Source organism: Anarhichas minor, unplaced genomic scaffold (assembly GCF_050575085.1).
Source record: "Anarhichas minor isolate MPS153535 unplaced genomic scaffold, ASM5057508v1 ptg000012l, whole genome shotgun sequence".
In the NCBI taxonomy this organism is placed as follows: Eukaryota; Metazoa; Chordata; class Actinopteri; order Perciformes; family Anarhichadidae; genus Anarhichas; species Anarhichas minor.
In genome coordinates, this window is record NW_027466458.1 from 8,375,222 (window position 1) to 8,398,034 (window position 22,813).

The 22,813-nt window shown below is 40.8% G+C and overlaps 1 protein-coding gene across 2 annotated transcripts; it reads left to right on the forward strand.

Moving 5' to 3' along the window:
* Positions 1-2,791: 2,791 nt before the first annotated feature.
* On the forward strand, positions 2,792-22,235 carry chrna6 (cholinergic receptor, nicotinic, alpha 6). Of its 2 annotated transcripts, XM_076090676.1 has the most exons (8): positions 2,792-2,840; positions 12,573-12,712; positions 13,804-13,848; positions 15,956-16,065; positions 17,184-17,391; positions 19,077-19,688; positions 20,228-20,497; positions 22,110-22,235. In XM_076090676.1, exons 1-8 carry the CDS (start codon positions 2,831-2,833, stop codon positions 22,233-22,235), a joined length of 1,521 nt encoding a protein of 506 aa, XP_075946791.1. In that variant the 5' UTR covers positions 2,792-2,830. The 2 variants fall into 2 exon arrangements, with proteins under 2 accessions (XP_075946791.1, XP_075946792.1); XM_076090677.1 differs by lacking the exon at positions 2,792-2,840 and having other exon boundaries at positions 12,581-12,712; positions 20,225-20,497.
* Positions 22,236-22,813: the final 578 nt, after the last annotated feature.

Below are 22,813 nucleotides of genomic sequence, written 5' to 3' on the forward strand. Positions count from 1 at the left end.
GTTCTAGCGAGGGAGATAGATATTTTTATACGTTGTGTTTCACTTAAGGCAGAGAGATGGCACCAGTGTACATTGAATGAATGAGAGCAGGTGCAGTGGGGGAAGAATGTTAGAGGTGTGTGAGGTGAAAGGAGAAGGGCATCAGGAAGCAAAATATATCCAGCAATAAGTAAAATGTTTTATAAAAAAGGACTGAGAGGAAAAGAACGGTAAAAAAAGGAGGACCCAGATTGATAAAGATATTTTGTGTAATGTTGGGATGACGGCTGAAAAGAGAGGGAGTGCAGAATGGAGAGATGACGCTGTGGAGAGAAGAGAGGTTGACACTAATGGCTTTTGGGCTCGGTGCATCCATCTTTTATGAAAAACATGAATTAAACATCGCCCAGGGCAGAGCAGCAGCACAGGCCATGGTGCGTCACGTTAAACAGTCCTGGCAGAAACATTGATTCTCACCTAGTTCCTCCTTTTCAACCGCTTCCCTAATAAGGCTGGTGAAGACAAGCGTGTCGTGATGCCACACTGTGAGCTCAGCACTTGTCAGATGGCGACACAAGCAACAGCAAAAACACATTATCCCCACCATGCTTATTCTGTTTCTCTTCATGCATCCTTTTCATGCAGCGCTTGGGATTAGACTCGGTAAACTCCTTACAATTGCTAAATAAGAAAGAGAAGGAGAAATGTACAATGATTTGATGGTTTTACTTGTGTTGAAATGAGGCGATACTGTTTGTTGTGACACCACGCAGATGTTGTTGTGAGATTGTCTTTATCCTCGGTAATATTGCCTGAGGGTGAAGGGAAGGTCTTGACATAGAGTCTGTGTGTATAAACGCTCGTGTAAATACAACTATATGCTACATATACTAACAGGATATTTATATCCCATGCACATCTGGTAGAGTTTTACCAGAGGCAACCGCCCTCTTTCACTTCAATATCATAATTGTGACGTCGTAATCCTTTCATCCAGTCTCATATTGCATTACTTTCATTAACCTTTGTAATTCATTTAAAATATAATAATACATTAAACTAAATTATGATTATTGGTGTATTGGATGAATGTCAGTGATTTCTTGGTGTTCCTGGATTTTCTATAAACTACATGAGGGGATGCAGTATATCAAAACAGATCAAGAGAACATGATTTAAACAAATCATTGTATTTTTTGAACAATAGGTCACATATTTCAACAAACTAAAACATCTCTAGTGCTTTTTCAGGATAAAATAAAAATAAACCTTATTGGAAAGTCACAGGACTAAGTCGGTAGTGGTGTGAACGGCCTATTGTCTGATAGTATGCCCCTAGAACAATTAGAATAAAGCTGAACAATAAAATAAATCATGAAGTTAAACAAAGCGAGGGGGTTGTGATGGCAAAAGTTCCAAAATCACTTCATAGTGCCAAACTACATAACACAAATGTGCCCGTCTGTGTGTGTGTGCGTGGTGTGTGTGTGTGCGTGTGCGTGTGTGTGTGGTGTGCTCCCATGTATAAGCAAGTGTCAGACAGGCACACATACACACACATACATCCAACCATTGAGTGTGTCCTGTTCACTTTCTACCCACTCACTGAAGGTTTTGTGTCGGCTCGGCTCGGCTCAGCATTACTACCTTAATTACTTTGTTTGATGACGTCAAACCAAGCGTGGAAAATCGCGGGCTAAAATTAAACATAATCAGCGCGATCCGGAGGCACCTGGGGAGCAAATAACACGAGCAGCCTTCTGAATGAGACAGAAACGATGTTTCAGAGCAGCTACACTTTCCTCCTCAGCACAGCACAGTGCTGCAGTTTAGTGGCTGGGAAAGGAAACAGCAGGCCAAACGCTCCATCTCTAATCTGGGATTTAGCAACGCAAACAATCTGCAGTTATGCAAAGATTGTACTTTGGGACACTCTGACACATGTTTCAAAAAAGACGTTTCAACATCTAATCGTTTCATGCAAAATAAACATGGTCTAAAATCCTAATAACACATGAAATCTCCCTCTCAATAAAGTACGTGCACGTAACGCAGCTGACTTCAGCACCACCGACAGCTCTCGTTGAAACTCATTGGCGCTGTCCGTGGTGCTGAAATCATCACAATCACAGATCATTCAGTTCTGCATTTACCGTCACACCAAAACTTTCTACCACGTTTATCAGCTGGAGATCGGAGCATTTAGAGCAACTGCCGACTACTGAAATGTTTTTTAAGTCAGACACTATTCTGTTTCATTATTGTACTTACTGACCTTTTTATGGCTCAGCCACAAACACATTAACGGGCATTTGAATGTCCCGCAGTGTGAGTTAAGTTAATGATATTTTACTCGTTCTTTGTTCTGTTCGAACCTAAAGAAAATTGCGCCGCGGTGGGTGCAACCCTTGCCTTTAGTTACTATACCAGTGCCAAACATTTCTCCTTAATATAGGCTCCGTTGTTGTTGTGTTTACAGATACATTTTCTCTTCCTGTCATCCACGGAATCAAATTACGCCTTTTTATCCTTCAGAGCAAGTCAGGGCGGCTCTTTCCTCCCTGTGTGGAGTCCGTATGGATGCGCCAGAGGGGAGCTTTGCACTCATAGGGGAGGGACGAACGAAGTCAAGTTCGGATCAGATCAGGAAGGAGCGCACCGGCAGAGCGAGACAGACGGTACCAGGGGAGAGACGCACGTTTTCATGCCATTACACATTATTTATTTCGCTCATCGATTGAACAGACAGAGTTTCTTCAGAAGAAAAAAAAGTGAAGCGGATCCCTGAAACGACACGGGGGAGATGCAGCCGGCGGCGAGATGGACTTTGCTGCTTCTTTCCGCGGGTTTGATGGCGCGAGGTAAGTAGGATGCAAGCTAGGCGCATACATATATATAATGTAGTTTAGATTCTTTCAGGTACGTATTCATTCCAGATCTGTTTGGTTTAAAAGAGGAGGTGACGATAAGGTGTGAGGTTTACGCGCCAGTGACTAGACAGTTAACTTGGACATTTTGTGATGCTTCAGTTGAACGCTTTTTAAAAAGATATATTTCATCTGTGGGAAGTCAGCAATACGTTATTGAGTTTCTGTCCAGTGCGGCAAAGCCGAAGAAGTTCATCTGACATTAGATCAATAGTCATCGATAATCAGTCTAATAACTTTTTTCCAGTTTGGTTGTTTTGAAAATGTCAAAATAGTCGTTCAATTGTCCAACGATTTAAAGCCAAACGGTCAACTTCAGCCTCGTGAAGTCATTTGAAATTGTTATCCATGTCGTCATTCTCGTGTCATATTCCTCATGACTCGGTTCCATGTTAACTAGGGCAACAAAATGAAATGCGGAAGAATCCCAGAGATGAATTTAGATGAATGCAAATTTAGTTTTGAGGCGTAAATCGTGAATTAAGGAAACCAAAACAGATTATAATTTGTTTACAGGATGTGTTTACGGCTGGTGAGAGTGGAGGGCCTGTAGGTCACTGTCTGCCACCACTGTATTATTCAGACAGAGGGCAGATAGGTGGGCTTCTGCAGGATTTTAAATAAAACCTTTCTCATCGTCATGTGCATCTATGGATAAGTCTTACAACCTTATTTCATTTTACCCCAATTATGGTGTGAATACAAAGTTGTATTTACATGTAATTACTGTGCTTGCTCCTGCACTACTTTATGAAAAGAGAGAAGTATATTTTTAGTGAGAATATTTTGTGAAGTTTGGTCATTTTAGGTTATTTTGATGGATCCTCAATTTATCAAAATGATTATTTTTGGGGTACAAGTTGTGTTTCTGGGTTAAGTTTAGTAAGTGAAGATCGGGTGGGAGTCATATTATGGTTGTGTTGATGGTGGAGCTTAGGAATTGGTAAAACAAAAGAACATATATATATAAATCATTTTTAAAATAAGGCACAATAAGCAGCTTTGTCTGTAGACATTAAGTTGAAATTGATTGGATAAGGAAGGGAGGGATAGAGGGAGAAAGAATAATGGAAGGAAGGAGGACAGGGAGGGGGAGGGAGGAAGGAAAGGAAGTAGGAGAGAAGGAAGGAGGGACTTGGTATTATTGAAATGCACCCAGACTTAATCATTGTCCGCTGCTGAGGCAGAGATGTGACCTCCACTCTGGGGATTCAGAGGCGGTAATTATGCCGCGGCATTTCAAAGCAGTAACGTAAACATTTGCTCTAAAGGCATAAATAGCAGCTATCTCATTTATGCAAGATGGTGCAAGGTTTATGGTTTATCAGGCTCCACACATATTTCATTCCATGCATGACCCTCTTGGCTGGGGGGGGGGGGGGGGGGGGGGAGGTGTCTCTCTGTGTGTGTGTGTTTGTGTTTCCCTCACTCTCTTGTTCCGGGCATTTTCAGAACGTTGTACTTCAATCATTTGTAAAGGTTTGTGTTGAAAGTTGTGAACCTGAATCTGAATATGTACATGTAATAACTCAGACACACAGCTCCAGACAAAGGGACTTCTGGGAATGAAGTAGCAACATCTTACCGAGGTTACTGGTATTTACTATATATCGGGGGGGGGGGGGGGGGGGGGGGGGGGGGGGCAGCTACAGTAGCTAGTATTAGCCAGCTGCAGGCAAGCTGTGGCTGACATCTTTCAAACATTCAGTCTGATGATGAGGATCTTTTTGTGTGACGGATTTTACATTAAACAGTTTGTTTAGTTAACATTTTCATTCTTGAGTACATTGTCAACATTTAGAGTTAAATTTACAAATCTCAGTTCACATTTAACAATTGTTTCACATCATTATGAATGTAAGTACTCTCACCCATCCCATCATTTTACAAATTCACAAATCTGAGACCACTTAGTAATTAGAGTTCACTTACAATTCAAAGTATATGATTACGTTTTACATCATTATAGATCTACAGATCATTTTACATCCACAAATTCTAGAACACTTACAAATCTCAGTTCACTTTTATAGATGTTTTTACACAATCGTAAAATAACCCACATTAGTATTAATAAATATACTTTGTGTATAACTGTAGTATTGCAGGGAGTACATTTTTAGCAGACCATCAACATAATAAAGAAACTTATTTTGAATTATTATTATTATTATTATGTGAACAATGTTATAAACTGTCAACATATTTTAAATCTTTTTTTTTTCTAGTATCAACTGAAACAACATTACAATGTTTCTGGATATGTTTCAGCAAACAAACCAAATAACTCGGTTAAGGTGAAAGACAGATTGTAGTCTTGATTAAATGTTGAAAAACACACAGATATGTTTCAGAGGAAACATTATAATGAATGTTGATTACATTCATTATAATGTTTCCTCTAAAACATATCTGCGTTTTTTTCAATTATGTTTCCTCTGTAACACATTTGGCAGAGCAAGTTAATAGAATACAAACATATTTTCCACATCCGGACAGTAAACCAGAGATGCACTCTGTTCATTATTCATCACCATGTAAGGGACAACATTACACTACCAGACAATACTGTAACGGTAGCATCTCTCTGACAGGCTGATGAATCAACATTTATCTTTTACCCACATCAACACTGTGACGTCACATTTGTTTTCAGGGCTGAGTGTTGGGAGATGTTGTCAAACAGAGGGCTTATGTGACCATACCGTAAGCTACAATGTTCATACACATCTACACCAACTGATATGCACATAAAGGTCCTCAGTGCCTTGAAAAAACATGAACACAGAGTAAATAGCATGTACACATATACAGTATTTCTGTTGCTTCTGGTGGTTTAAAGATGTGCTACTAATGTTACCTCAGCCTGTATTCATGATGCTGTCCCTTGTTTTCAAATAGAAGCTGCTCTCTTAATGTATTTGAATGCATGACTGATGACCCAGTCAGTGAACTGTGATGATGAGATGTGTGTGTGTGTGTGTGTAGCTGCATGGTAACAAGGCTTATATCACAGTAACATTTATAGAGCAGAACACAGAGCAGAGGGGGCGTGGTTAACTGAGTCACAGATAAATGTGTTGAGAACACCTCACACTGTGCTCGCTCCACAATGCTCCTCAATGCTCCACAACGCTCCTCAACGCTCCTCAACGCTCCACAACGCTCCACAACGCTCCTCAACGCTCCTCAACGCTCCACAACGCTCCTCAACGCTCCTCAACGCTCCTCAACGCTCCTCAACGCTCCTCAACGCTCCACAACGCTCCTCAACGCTCCTCAACGCTCCTCAACGCTCCTCAACGCTCCACAACGCTCCACAACGCTCCTCAACGCTCCTCAACGCTCCTCAACGCTCCACAACGCTCCTCAACGCTCCTCAACGCTCCACAACGCTGTATCGTCCGACTTTTTTCATGAACACCCAACTCATCATTTGATTTCACCATTTTACGCATAAAGCTTGGGAGCGTTTTTTATTTCCGTAAAACACACTTACATTTTAATAATTTTTTGAACATATATGTCAACAGATGTTTCACTTTTAACACTTTTTATAATAGCATATTTTGTGTAATGTAACACGTGTGCTGTCCCAAAGAGGGCACATTTTTGATGCCCAATGTTTCTTGCTCTGGCTTCTCTAAAGGAGCGATAACATTTCCTAAAACATATGAAGAATATGACCACTTCAGGGTCTCATTTACACCCAATCACCAAAGAAATTGTACATTTCTAAATGAGAAAATCACTGTTGAGATATTGAACTACAAAGGCTGAATGACTCTTTTACATGAAACATATTCAAATTCATGTAACCCACTTTTTGGGGAATGCGCCTTGAGGGAAAGATGTGCACTTTCTATTTGCTCTGCTCATTTTGAACGTGAAAAAAGTTAATTTTCTTTCCGCATGAAAATGTGTTAAAGCACTGATACATGTGTGGTCTTCTGTGAATTTCATAAGGCTTTTAATAGCACTGCATTAGACCCATATTACAGCTTATCTACTGAAAGAAGACAGGATGAAAGAATGTGAGGAGAAAAAATGAAGGGAAGTTGTTTGCAAGGTTTTGACACTGTAGTTGCAATGAGAAAGAGCATGCTGCTACGCATCACATCGTTTCCTATACCTTTTACTGGACACACACACACACACACACACACACACACACACACACACACACACACACACAGTCCTATCCGTGCTCCACTATCTTACGTTCTCTCGCTCTTTGCACCCGTCTCCACACTTCCTCACCCACAAATCTCTCAGGTTCTGTTACTGTCATCAGCTTTCTACTTCATCTTACTCACTTCCATCTCTGTCTCTTCTCCTGTCTGTCTCCCTCTCTCTCCCTTTCTCCCCCTTTTAATCTCTGTCAGTTGACTTCAGCTCATTTCAACTAAAAGAAAACAAATAGTATAAGCAGAGCATTTCAGCTCATGGCAAAGCATTTACTCATTCATACAGTGTTTACAATACAAACATTGTGCATGATGAAGATATTAAAGTGAAAACACACTTTCTCTTTCACCCCCCTCTCTCTCTCTCTCTTCTTCTGACTCTCACTCTCCTTTAAAAGCATGTGCGTGCTCAGGGGAGAATGAAGGCTAAATGGCTCTCAGAGAGTATCCTCTCAAACAGCCCATAAAATGGTCTCTTCCTCTCCATCACTCATTATCCGTCCTTCACCCTCTTCCCCTTTCCCCCCCCTCTTCCTTCACCTCACACTCGCTTTTCATCATCGTCCTCTTTTTCTATTGGGTTGACCTCCTAACCCTCTTCTCTTGGGTGCAGTAAATATCTCACGGGATCTATATTTGAATGAAGTTGCTTTCTAAGTGTTTTCTGACAGATTCTGCATATAGTTGAATAATTATATATATATAAATATGTCTCTGCAGCAGTCAGAAAATAAATGCTGGAAGGACACAGCACATGGTTGATGTGACAGTACAGAAAATTGTGCAAAACTATTTGCTGAAATTAAAACCAGAATTCTGGGGTGCTCGTTCAAAACACGGCTGTTCAGACGGGGCTCAATGCTTGAACTGTGGTGTTGCTGCTTACAGCTCATAAACACACTCAACACCTCAGACGGCTGTAAAGGAATGTCCAATCCCTTACCCGTCAACGACATGCCAAGGCCTGGTGATGGATTAGAAAGGGGTTTGAGCTATACGCCTGCCATGACATATATAGTAGTTGTGTCACACACCCAAGTCGGGGTATTCACGATCAGAATCACCAGTGAAATACACTCTGGTTCAGGGGCAGAAGATGAGCCACCTGGGCCTTGCTCATTAAAAGACGCTGACTAAAACTGATTTGTATTTATGATTATGTTTTAATTATTTTATTATTATAGACACATTGTCTTACTTACAACTTTCAAAAGACACTAAAGCACTTTAAAAATATGCAACTCAGCTGTTTACTACTAACTGTGCACTTCTACTGTAGAGGCTTCACACGCTGTGGGTCTTGAAGCCCAACCCCTGCAGCTACAGAGCGCTGTTCGCTTGTTCTTTTTATTAATATTGAATGTGTCAAATGTCCAAATTGCATCAAATTCGACACTTAAAACAAACATTGGACTTTTGTCCAGGAGACCGCTGTTCATGTTCCATGCGCGAGTAAATTAAGTTCAATTTTGCTGGTGAAAACGACAGCTGTCGCTCGCAGACCCGATCAACTCTTGCTAGCATCTCGGGCCGGCGTGCACACAGTGGATGCACCCCGCAAACTAATACTAACTCCAGCAAGTTAATGAGATGGTGTTTGGCCTTGGAAGTAGCACAAGCTTATTGTATGTAGTAAGGCAGTGAGCCGGACATGCTAAAAACACAGTTTGAGCAGTTTTAAACACCACTTCTTCAATGCAGAGTACCACTCTACACTCTACATGTACACCAGGTGAACATGTTGGCCGAGCTCTACAAACACAGCCGGTCTAATGAAGGTTGGATCATCACCATGGGCGGGGGGGTTAGTGATCCATTGGAAGATTGAGTCACGCTTATTTGGTTGGTGGTAATGGATAGCAAGATGCATTTGTGATCACATGATTAATAAACACTTCACAGTTATAAATTTGTTTTATTTAAACATCACGAAATATATGATTTTTTATAGTATTAAGTTTTGTCTCAGGCCTTCTCCTTCTCTTTCATTTTCTACTTTGTTTCTCAGCCCTTTACCTTTTTGCCACGTGATATATTAATCCTTATGAAAGAAGCCACCGAAAACTGTCCAATGAGATTGGTTGACTAATGAGAGAGAGAGAGAGAGAGAGAGAGAGGAAATGTGACAAATCCAGATGAAAGTGGGTAAAATCTGTACCTCATTTTTTTCATAATTGGTTCTTTTATGATTCTCAGCGTGGAATGTATCTGACCATGTTAAATGTGTTCGTTTGCGTTTGTGTGTGTGTGTGTGTGCGCATGTGTGTTGGATTGTGTTTTGATCAAAGAGCTGTTTAATCAGTGGACGTGTAGCAGAGACCATTAGTCCATCTTAGTCCATCTAATTTCTCCACTTCTTCTCTTTTATCTTCTAATTAAAATGACCTTTTTTTCATCCTTCCTTTCTCGTTCTCTTCTATTGTCTTCTATTTTTTTTGCGCTTGTTCAGAATATACTGCTGTCAACATTGTGTAGTGGAATTTCTTTTTTCTTGCCAAACATGGATTAGAAGTGTTTGGTCCCATCCTCCTTTGTTTAGCATAGCATCTGCACATGCTAGGCAGCTACTAGACAGACGCTCTGAAGTCTGGATTCTCATAATCTTCTGAGTGACATCTTAAGGAGGCTTTGCTTTCAGTCTCCTCTCTTCTCCTCTCCTTGTCTTTGTGTTTGCTGACTCCCCTTGTCATTCTCTCTAGAGGGCTGTCACCAGGAGTTCACAACCAGCTGGCTCTCTGGTGTCATTGTTGTCTCCATGAACAGGGTTCATCTCTTGCCTTTGAGAGGAGCATCTTGATGTAATAGGGTCAGCGCTGTTTCATCATCAGGATTTCAAGGCCTTCTCCAAAGAAGTCCATTTTAATAAGATATTTTCATCTCATCTATCATAAATCAGTTTGGCTGCTTTTAGTCAAATGAGTATATATTTAAAGAGAGGTCAGAGGCAAACAACAGAAGTACCTCACGGAACAATCTGCTGTCTTTGAGTTCTGCAAAGACATCTTCTTTGTCTTACTGCTTCCCATATTTCTTTGTCTTTGTTTGTTGCCTCGTTTGTCTGCTTTTCTCTTGCTGTCTTTATCTCTTCTGCATGATCCCTCTTCAATGCAGCTCTATCCTGCATCCTCGCCTCCATCCAACAACCTCCAGAGCTGCCCGACAGAGCAGAATGTGGTATTGATCTAGATATTTCACAGGGTGACGGGGAGCGAGCTGGGTGTCTGTGTGAGAACTCCAGGAGCACTGGGGGTCTGGAAGGAGGAAGAGTGGGTGATCACCTCCACACATGGCAGAAGTATGTTTTGTTGTGACTCAGTCGGCCTCAGAGCAGCAGACTGTGTGGGGAACCTTCAACTCGTCGCTTTGGTTTACTTTGAAAACGTTCGTGGATTACACAACTAACAAACAGGTTTATCTTGGTAAAGAGTAGTAGCACTGTTATTTAATGTCATAACTAGGTTTAAAGTTGTAATCCTTGTCATGGTCGTTTAGTTTGTTTCCTGTTTGATTTTAAAAGTTACTCTCACCATATGTCATCTTGTGTTTTACCTTCTTACTTTGTCTTTTTCCACCACACCTGACTTTCATTAGTTAATTAGTTCCTTGCGTATTTAGTCTGTGTGTTCGCACATTTCAGTGTCAGACTGTCTGCTAGTAGCTTGTGTAAACATCCCAGCCTCGCTCCTGGTGTTTAGTTTACGTCAGTGGTTTTTGGATGGTCTGTTTGATTGGAAAATTAACCGGAAACAGAGGCTTGACCTCGTCTAGTCACTGCATCCTGGCTCTAGCCAGGTTGAGGAGGTGCGACTCGGTTAAACCAGGTGTAAGTAATTCGGATAAAGGTGTTAAACACACTAAACACTGAGTAAGCTGATGGTCTCATCCAGCATTTGATGCAATATCTGTACGAAAAATAGCATGCTGTCATTTGTAGAGATTCCATGAAGTTCACTGTAATAATACTAAAATAGAGCAAAGTACATACACAAAACATGGAATAACTGTGAAAAGACACATTGTTTGATGGTGTAATTGGAGTGCCTTCTGACTGAACAGATAAGGCCCAGGAGTAATCAAGCCTGGCCGTTAGCCTGCTTCATTACTCCTGCACAGAACACATCTCTACGGTCATTTGTGTGCGACTGCTTTCATGAAACCGAGTCATGGCTAAATTCAGTCAGGATAAATGGAAAATCCTGTCTTAATCCGCCATTTAGGTTTTGTTAATAGCCACCAGTTTTTCACTACTGTTTCATATAATATTTAAAACTGATTTGCTGGTGTCTTGTATTATGAATGCTTTTTTTATTAACGATTGCGGTCATCAAACTGTGGTGACAAATACGTTGCTTTTCCTGTGGCTGTTTTGCAATAAAAGCTTTTAATGTGAAGCATCGGCAGTAAACAATGAAGGCTGATATGAATGAGATTGAACTTTAAACTGTAACACTATTTCCTGTAAATCCCTCATACGAGGAAGGTCATTCCAACCATGGTTTGAATGGCGGACTCCGCCACATAAAAAATAGAAAAACACTATTTAGAGAGGTAATTATTGGATGTAAATATACTGAATATGAATGGAGTTTGATAATCTTAAAGATTATGACTTTTATTAATTCACTTTTGATTGTTGGTCAATTTTGGATACATTTTGCTGTGGGATATAACGATGGAACAATGTTTTAAATTTGCTACAGTTCGAATTCACATGATGACATAACATTGTTACATTAACAAGGAGAGTGCAATGTATCTGTGTTAAGTAACACTGAGTATATTAAATAAACGAGAATACAGAATGGGGAAAAGCACAGAAAATAAGCAGCGTCTCTCTCTCACAACTCGATTCCTCACCTGGGCTTGAAAAAAAGACAAACTTTCATCCCTTCATCTCCTGTCCTCAGGCTACAGTCTTCAACTCCTCTGCACTAAGTTAAAATAGCTTGCCGTGCATTTTCACGAGGTAGACATGCTGATATTGAGCCTCAGGCCTTCCAGCTCCTTCCTGGGTGATTAGTAAATAAGACCCTTCATATTTTGATTATGTGTACAGAGATGAAATCTTGTACTCATACTGGCTGAACACCCTCAACTGCCAGCACCTCGAGAAGAGGACGGTATTTATCTCCATTGAGATTTTTGATTTAGGCTTAAATGAAATTCAGTGGTTGTGTACCAGCTGCCCATAACTCCTAAAGAACAGAAAGCATTTCTCGTACTGCACATAAATTGCAATGGTGGTCAATCAATTCATGAATTCTGGTTCGTTACAATGGTTTCCAGAAATGACAATAACTATTTAGACTGAAATGAATTAGTGAACCAATGATCCTAAAGTATTAACGAAAACAGACGATGCGATATCATACTATTCAGAGTGGACATGCCGGCTTTGTGCTTCCTTACTTAACAGCTTTCAATGTTGTGACTCCATCTAAAGCCACTCTGTCTGCTCCGCTCCTCTCTGTCTCTCCAGACTGCTTTTCATCCAAAGCAGAGGACCGGCTCTTCAGGAAGCTGTTCAGAAGATATAACCAGTTCATCAGACCAGTTGAGAATGTCTCTGACCCCGTCACTGTGGAATTCGAGGTCTCCATCTCACAGCTGGTCAAAGTTGTAAGCTACACACCCAAACACACACGCAGTAGATATTCTAATCATAACATGCACACAAAGCGGTTAAGTCCTCTGTTCAAGGTGTTTTAAGCACTTTTGCATATTCATTTCATACCGTTCTTAATATTTCGTTTTACAAGCGTGTATGAGCAAAGTATGTAACCAAAATGTTGTTTCACTAATAGCAACCTCCCAAATACGTGTGAACTGCGAGACGTCTTCCAACAAGCATGTTGATCATATTTCATACCTTTGATACAGAAAAGGCAAAAGATAAGCTGCAGAACGAGAGACGTGAACACAGTCTTTATTTAGTCTGTTCAATGTCACGGATTGTGAACATGTCACACAGTGTTGTTCTACACTGCTGGTTCGCTTTGGCAATGTTAAGTTTAAAGCGGTGGGGGACGGTGGTGTTGGTGGTAGGTGTGGGATGTGCAGCACCCCCCCCCCCCCCCCGGTTTCAGCTCAAAATGGAAATCCTCAGATTAAGGGGAAATTGCCTGCAGGAACCTGTTTCAGACTGGACGGATGTATAGCTATGTCGGTGAGATTAATGGAAAGGTGAGTGTGTGTGTGTGTGTGTGTGTGTGTGTGTGTGTGTGTGTGTGTGTGTGTGTGTGTGTGTGTGTGTGTGTGTCTGTACACAGTGTTTGCAGCTGATATATTTTTGTTTGTGGTTTATGTGGAATTCTGAAAATCACAGGACTGCAAATCAAACTGATCTATAGAGTCACAGAGAGAGGTGGAGAGGAAGTGACATGTGTAACCTCTCCATCTGTTATTAACCTTTTCAGTCAATCAACTGCAGCTCCAGAGGACAAAGAGTAGACGACAAATTCCATTTATTTTAGAACATTTTGTGAATAATTTTTCCTGGATATATAATTTACTTTTATTTTCTTTTAAAACTCCACATGGCGTACACTTTGCTTTACTTCAACTGATGTACCAACAACACACACACACACACACACACACACACACACACACACACACACACACACAGACACACACACACACACAGACACACACACACACAAAGAGTTCTGCATGTTAACAAGCCGTCTTCCTTCTTTTTGTCTTTGCAGGATGAGGTGAATCAGATAATGGAAACAAATTTATGGCTCAGACATGTAAGTACACACACAAGCACACACACACACAGACACAGACACACACACACACACACACACACACACACACACACACACACAGACACACACACACACTATTTCATTGACCTAACCCCATTTCTAGAGAGACAGAGGTAAGGGGAGACTGAGGAGGGGTATGTTAACACATTCCTATATATATAAAGCAGACATCAATATGGGATGCAACACCCTGTCTCTATGTGTGCTTGTGTGTGTGCTTGAGTGTGTGTGTGTGTGTGTGTGTGTGTGTCAATGTCATTCATCACTGAAATGTTAAACACAGTCAAACAAACAAAGAACATGAGACAAGTGAACAAGAAAACAAGGATATCTCAGATAGACATTTGAATGCAGTCAGCTGGTGATGGATGTCAGCATTATGTTTAGTCACGCGCGTCTCTCAGCAGATCAGGTCCATGGACCCTGACCTCCTGACCTCCAGCCAGCTATTCTCCCAAATAACACATTCTGTCTCCATCCTCCAGGCTGCCTGATACCTTTAAGTTATTGTTTATTTCCTTTTACTGTACGAAATCTGAATTTCCTTTTGAAAAAAAACAACTATATAATTTAAGCTACAATTTATGGTAAACATTATAGACTTTGCCCTTTTAAATCAGTGACTGATTGAGGCCAAACAGCTGTTGGATGCGGATCAATGGTGGCTAAGATGATCCTGATCTCTAAGCTTTCAAATGAAAATGCATTGAAAGGCCTGTATAGGATGATGTTATTGGTAATGGCTGAGCTGTTTATTTATTACAAGGCATCACTAATGAGACGCGGTGTAAACACCACAGTCACTGATAAAGATTTTGATTCGCAGCCATTTTAGAAAGCCCCCCTTGATGCATTTATTGCATCTGTTCTGCAGTGACGCTGCAGGGGATTCCTTCTGTAACAGCATACAGCATCTCTAAATGTCTTCACTTTCTGCTCCTTAAAGCTCTGTTGAAATATACTTTAGCTAATACCGAGTGCCAATCTGCAGGCTGGCTTTTTTATGTATTTCATTGCGTATGAATTTCAGGTTGAGAGTTGCTCGTTAATCAATCTACGGGGATAATAAAGTATGAAGTATTGTTACAACTCGTTTCACTATTCAGAACTGAGAGATGCAAAATATAATGGATTTTATATGGTGTATCCTTATTTAATATCTAGTTAAAGGAACAACAATAATAATAATATGTTACATACATTAGAAGAAGTGAAAATAGTAATTCCCAAATTAAAGAAAAATAGAGCAAACTATGAATCCACATAATAATAATAACAATTATAATAATATTAATAATAATTGTGCTTCCCTTAACTTCTGTTTAAATTCATTAATTTGTGAAAACTCACTTTGTTGATTATTGTTACACTTAACAGAAATGACCCACTGCATGCTTTTCTCATTGCTGTCATGATCATAGAAAGTAAATGTAGAATAATTTACTGTTGTAACAATAAGCCATAAACCTTAAACGATCATTACATCTCCAGCCAATCACACTGTAAACTCCCTGGATGGATAAATGAAGAAGCCAGTGTAGCATGAAGTGGTTCATTAAACAGCTCCCAGATCATAACAGGATATTAATCTGCCTGGCTAATGAATTTATTCATCTTGAATGCAATGCAAATAGCCAAGACTAATGGATCTACGGCTCGTGAAACGTTACCCGCAGGTATGTTGAATGGAATGCAGTCAGTGAGCTATTTACATATATGCTTCTCTGACACGTGCTCCTCTTTGAACTGCTCTTTATTCAGATATGTTGTAGATGTGTTATTATTTGCTTACTTACATTGTGTCTCTTTTAGGATGAAATGCATCAAACAAGAACACATTTGCTTGATTTTCTGTGAGAAAGCAGTGAAAGCACTAATGTTCCTGTCAATAAACATTATCTTTATTTGGCTCTGCTGTAATACATCAAAGGAAGTTCTGACTGCAGTATAAATATGCATTTCAAAATACTCCCATGAAGGGGAACGTCTCAAGTGACTGATACTGTCTGCAGTGTACAATGCAAAATCAAAACATCTGGTTAGCTCCCCAACATGCTCTCAATGTTTTCCTCCTCTTCTCTCTCAGATTTGGAACGACTACAAGCTGCGATGGATGCCAGCAGAGTTCGATGGGATTGAGTTCATTAGAGTTCCATCAAACAAGATCTGGAGACCCGACATCGTGCTCTACAACAAGTGAGACTCGTCGTATTATCATTAGCTTGTTGTTTAGCTTCAACTGCAAATAATTAAACCCCAACTCTGCAGTTGCCCTCAGCTCTCTGGAGTGTTTGAGCTGCTTTCAGCTTATTGTTTTGGTTTCACTGCTTTGGTTCATTTTCACCACTCTCATCTTCTCACCACCCTTTGTTTCCAGCAGCAGACTAGCTGGTGAACATAGTGGAGCATTTAGCAGCTTAAGAGCCAGATGCTTCCCTCAGGCTTTGGTGGAGACCAAATCTGAGCTAAAATGGAAATTAATATTGGACTTACATTCATCCAGTAATGAGAAACCCGACGCCGAATGACTGATATTGCTGCTCTGTGTCTGTATATTTGTAAATAGGCAACTGCTTGCCAACATGCTTGCTATAAAAGCGTAGGTGAAAGCGTGACAGTGTGACAGCGTTGTCACATAATGATGTCACCGAACCACTATTTATCCACTATCCGTAGAGAGGACGGATCAGAAACCACTCATGTCAACCATTCTGTAAAAAGCTCAGTCATTTCAGCATGAGAACTTGTGTTATAACATCATCAACATATTACATTAATTACAAATTCCTTGACGCACAGAGGCATTGTCTACCTCGAGCTGCTGCTCTATTCAACAGACTGTAATTACACTCTTCTATTGTTTGTGCTCTGCTCTGCTCTTTCAAAGTCATTTTGTCTTCGTACTTACAATCGTGACTCATAATGTTAATCAAAGGCAATTCTATATTTTACAATAATCCATAATGCAGTTTCATTGTACTCTGTCTTTCTGTCCTATTATAGCTTTCTTACCTCCAGAACCTCACCTTTTATCTTCTCCCCTCTTGTGTTTCTCGCTTTCATTTTCTCCTCACCTTTCCTCCCATTGTTTGATGTCTCTGCCTCCCTCTGACCTTTGTGTCCTAATCGAAACCTACATATGCTTGTATCATATCTCCTCATATCCTCTCTGCCATGGGACTACTGCTTTATTACACACACACACACACACACACACACACACACACACACACCCACACACACACACACACACACCCACACACACACACACACACACACACACACACACACACACACACACACACACATCACAGCGCTGTAGGTGATTTCCTGGTGGAAGATAAGACCAAGGCTCTACTGAAGTTTGATGGTACCATCACCTGGGTTCCTCCAGCTATTTTCAAATCCTCCTGCCCCATGGACATCACCTACTTCCCCTTTGATTATCAGAACTGCTCCATGAAGTTCGGCTCCTGGACTTATGATAAAGCCAAGATTGACCTGGTTCTTATTGGGTCGAAGGTCAGTGTTTGTGACTGTGTCCAAGTCTGGCGTAACTATCAACTATTTATCAATTTCATTACTTTTCTTTCTTTCTTGTTTACACTCATCCATATAGATACTGCATGTATTTACTTGGAGATCATTGTTTCTGGTAAATTACCTTGGAATGTTGAGCACTGCTCAGTCTTCTGTAGCTCTGGAAGGAGCTCTCTACAGTCTTGAAGTATAACCCTGATGGTGTCAGTAGGGTTACCTTTAGTAGAAAATACCTGCGTCATAAGCTTGGGACACGGAGTTTGAATGATGTGGGTATTTAGTGTTGGGCCAGAATAAAACGTTTCAAACCGGTTTGATGTATTAAATCAAACACCGTACAGGACTGGCAAACTGAATTGTATCTTTTGGTGTCGCACTTGACTGAGCAACCTCGTCACCGTAACTCGGAAAAAGCGGCTAACCACTAAGATGAGAATACTGGTCTGTCTTCAAGGTCAGCCCACCTTAAGTGAGCCTGGTGCTAACCCCGTTCACTTTAATCAGCAAGCAAGACACAGACACCTCTTGAGGAGTTGTAGCATTTATACACCAGCAGCCTAAACTGTACACTCGACACTGCTCTAACGTTACTGTTAACTTCATACTCACTAGCACACACGCTCGCTCCCTCTCTCTCTCTTTCTCTTTCAACTGCACACTTGATAAAGTTATTGGCCGCCAGGCTTTAAAACGCTGACTGGCAGAAATCCGTCTCGTCTTGTCAATCCAGAAAACATGAATTTTCAAGCAAACAAATACAACGAGCGCCTCGTTCCATCTCCATGAAATTGTCTGTCAGACACTCGAGTCTCCGTTAGTCTCTTTATAAACAAACATGATATTATGTTAACCACGTTATCATGTTTCTTATTACTAATCCAATACAAGTTGGACTTAGTGCTGTGACTGTCGGTGCAAGTTGTGATGTACATTTTCAGTTTTCCAGAATGTGTTATAATGAAAAATCGTTTTGCATAAAATCAAACGGATGTAAGCTTTTACTCCAGACTGACAGAACCAGAAATCAACCGAACTCTAATCCAGAATGAATGGAGGGTTTAATGAAGGATGTGTATTATGTACAATGCATGTATAACTTTTTCAAAGGGGAATAAATCGCTGGAGTTCCTCTTCTAACATCTTTTATCATTGTGTGTTTATATATATTTATATATATATATATATATATATATATATATATATATATATATATATATATATATAAATCGAACAAGAAGAGTTAGGAGAATACAATTGAATTTTAAAAGCAAGGTTGAACACAACCATTCTGTAGTTCAACTATTTAGTTTTGTTGGTTACTTAGAGGGACTCTGGTGGATAATCAGTGGCTTCACTTCCGATTATTGTACGATTTTCTGAGCCGTTAACATCACAAAACTGCCTTATTTACTGTAAACTACAGTGATCAACGTCTTCTTGCAGCGACGTACAGTATTTTGGGTGCATGTGGACATGAAACAGGTGAAAATCTCTTTGTTTTGCACATTCTAACAAATCCATATTCATCAGGAAAACAACTGTAAAAACCAAATGCACGAGCGTTATATGTATTGTACTGACCTTTAAGAATGGTAAGCAGACCCTGATTGTTGTTCTTGTGTAAAATCATTGCATCATTTGATTTTAAGATCTTTATCCATCACCAGGTGAATCTGAAAGACTTCTGGGAGAGCGGAGAGTGGGAAATCATTGACGCTCCGGGCTACAAGCATGATATCAAGTACAACTGCTGTGAAGAGATCTACCCAGACATCACCTACTCCTTGTACATCCGGCGGCTGCCGCTCTTTTACACCATCAACCTTATCATCCCCTGCCTCCTCATCTCTTTCCTCACGGTGCTGGTTTTCTATCTCCCGTCCGACTGTGGAGAGAAGGTCACGCTCTGTATCTCCGTCCTGCTCTCCCTCACTGTCTTCCTGCTCGTTATCACCGAGACCATCCCCTCCACTTCGCTGGTCATCCCGCTCATTGGAGAGTACCTGCTCTTTACAATGATCTTCGTCACACTCAGCATCGTCATCACCGTGTTCGTGCTGAATGTACACTACCGCACGCCAATGACCCACACGATGCCGGATTGGGTGCGCTCGGTGTTTCTCAAAGTGCTGCCGAAGATTATGTTGATGCGGAGACCGATTGACGACGACAGCAAGCCTGAGGGGTTGGATATCAGTGGGGAGGCAGGAGGAGCTGGAGGGGGAGGAGGAGGCGGAGGAGGTAAAGGAGGGAAGAAACGGAAGAATAGCTTGATGCAGGTAAGGCATTCCCACCCCAAAACATCTAGTCTACTTGAGCTCTCGGCTCTGACCCAAGTGTCATGTCTGGACCTGTTCTATAAACCACTGAAAGTTTAGGTTGTTAATTCATCTTGATGCGTCTACTCTGCGCTACAGCACTCTGTGAAGGCCAACTAGAGGCCAGGAGTAATGGCATTACCTCCACCAACAGACTGAGAGTGTTTCTAACAGTTTGATAGCTTGCTTGTCAGACCATACAACAGTCTTCCATCTTCGAGTGCTCTTCTAGAACTTCCTGCAAGAAGCAAATCATTTTTAAAGAGTTCTCTCACACACAGTGTTATTATTGAATCATACTGTAGATACACCACCATAACTTTCACAAAAGGTTTTAAACCCCAGAACACTGGAAAGAAACACGTGCTGTATCTACTTCATATCACCTTGTTAATGTTGCACCTGCTGTACAGATCCACATGTTTTATATGAAGTAATTACCCAAGAATGTCAACTTTGAGTTGAAACTTAATCCAAAACTCTGTTTGTGATGGCAGCAGGTTGGAGGAGGCTCTCTCAACTGTCTGGAGGTCGGGGACAGTAAGTTCTCCTCCGTGGACGGCTGCACTGGTAAGAAATGCCCTTGCCCCTGCCAGCATGGGAAGGAGACCCCAGAAACACCAGACATGGGGAAGATAACCCGTCAGCTGAGTCATCAGAGCATCAACACAGTGGTGGCCTTTTCTGTGCTGTCACCTGAGATCAAACAGGCAATCGAGAGCGTCAAGTACATTGCTGAGAACATGAGGAGTCGCAACAAGGCCAAAGTAGTGAGTACTTCATATTTTCATTGTATTTGATTACTCAGAATGTTTAATAAGTAAAATAAATCAAATGCAACGCAAGCTTTTTTATCAAGGGGCGCTGCTGTTCAAATGTTCTCCAACAAATGTGTTTTGCTTACGTTTACTGTCACATTCATGCTGTGTAAGCCAAGCAAAGCAGATAATTCAACACTCACAGAGGGACAATAAGTATAACCATCCCCAGGTAGCCATCACAGTCAATTGTTGCCAGACATTTGAACTTGTCACAGGTGTTAATGAGAACATTAACAATGGCTGTGTTGTATTCAAGTGTCCCAGTAAGCATGCACAATACCAGCACTCTACATGGCTGAATGCAATTCAGCTGCTTAATTGCATTAGTCACACCTGTGCATTATATATAAATCTGCTGCATTTTCTACCAGATATCATTTAAACAAAGCCAAACAAACAGGTTGGCCAAATATTTTTGGAGACAAAAAAAATACAAGCAGTGAAATAATAAACTAAATGTTGTAAACATACATCACAGCTTACAGACCATTTTCGGTATTAATTTGGACCCACTGTACTTTACACCGTACACTGTACGTGTCCTGTGCAATGAGGAATTATTGCACAGGACAGCGTGGTTTAGATAATCTGGTTAAACTTGTTTACAACCTGTCTTGTCTGCTTATGTATCTCGCCCCGTCAGACGTTAATGTAATAACACATGGCCAAACTACAAAAATACGATCCAAGCTGTAATTAATCACAATCACGAGAGACATAAGCTCCTGCAAGGGGCACCCAGAGCCGTCACACAAACCAGCCTTCATCCACATACAAGACAAAGCAGTTACTGTATTGTACGTGTTGAATTTAACACCAACAACAATAACATGCTCATTATGCACTCTTGCTTCAAATGCAATTTGACTATTTTGAGCTTTACTTTTGGATCAAATCACATAAGAAATATAATATTCCCATGTTTCTAAACTTTGTATGCACCTACAGCCGCTCATAGAAAGCAACAACACACCAAGTGTGTCAATGCATAATGTATTTATGCAAAACCACTGTAAACAGCACCGGCCCGGGAGAGTCATACTGTGATTCTGAGCAGCATTGTTGCAGATCCTAACTTGCTCCATAAGTTAACAATAGTGTAAATTTGAACCAAATGATTTTAGATGTGAGTCGAAGGCTCTCCCTCCTCTTCCTCTTCCCCTCTCTCTGTTATAAACACAGTGGATGAAATCTCCCGACGGGTAGAAACAGCCTTTGATATGCAAATATGGCGGCTCAATCAGCTTTGTCAAAACGCCTGTCGTTTCTTTTAACGCTATGGTTTGAATGCGATTATCATAGAAATTTCCTCCGGTGTAAATTATGTATCCGTGTCTGTTGGCTTGCAAGAAATGTTTAACTCTATTTTTCTCTTGGTCTGTTTTGTGGGTATTTCCTTCTTTCCATCCATCTGTGTACTCCTCACCTCCTTCATCCACTCCCACAAACCTCTCACCTGTAAATCACATGTCTCCGTTCATACCTATCCTCCCCTGCTTTAAATAAAACCTCTCCTTCATTTGTCACCGCTGACACTCTCTCACCTGTTGTCTGCTCACAGGTGGAGGATGACTGGAAGTATGTGGCCATGGTCATCGATCGGATCTTCCTCTGGGTGTTTGTGACGGTGTGTGTCCTGGGAACCGTGGGCCTCTTCTTCCAGCCTCTTATGGGTTTCTTCTCATAACTGCCGACTGATTAACGGTGCCAACGGTTTTTACCCTTTAAGAAGCTTATTTTTACCTAAAGCTGCACTCTGCCTTTCTGATAACCTTGACAAAAACAAGGTTATGATGCAGTGACGCATTTTAGATCATTTTAAGAAGTTTAAGAAAACAAACTTTATTTAAATTATTAATAACTGACAGTTTACAGGAATTAAATGTGTCTCTGTTTGAACATGTTCTAGAGCCCAGAGATTGCTGAACAGCGTGCAGTTAATGCAACCTGGCCAGCAATACACAGTCACTGAGGTTTGTTGAGCTCATTTACATCCTGTCTTAACTGAAATCATTTCCATGTTATTAAATAAAGGTCGTAACTTAATTTTGACAAAATATTTAGTTTCTGCGTTTTCGCCTCTTAGTCTTGATTCCTGGTTCTAAAGAGGTTTATTAGAGTTTGGGTGGGATCAACACTTTGCACATCCAGTACTCTTTCAGGACTGGGGCCAGATAATTCAAATCCAACAGATGTTAGAAAACTGGGAACCCCCCCACCTCCAGTAGAAGTGACACAAACTCTCTACCATACAAAGCTCAACCC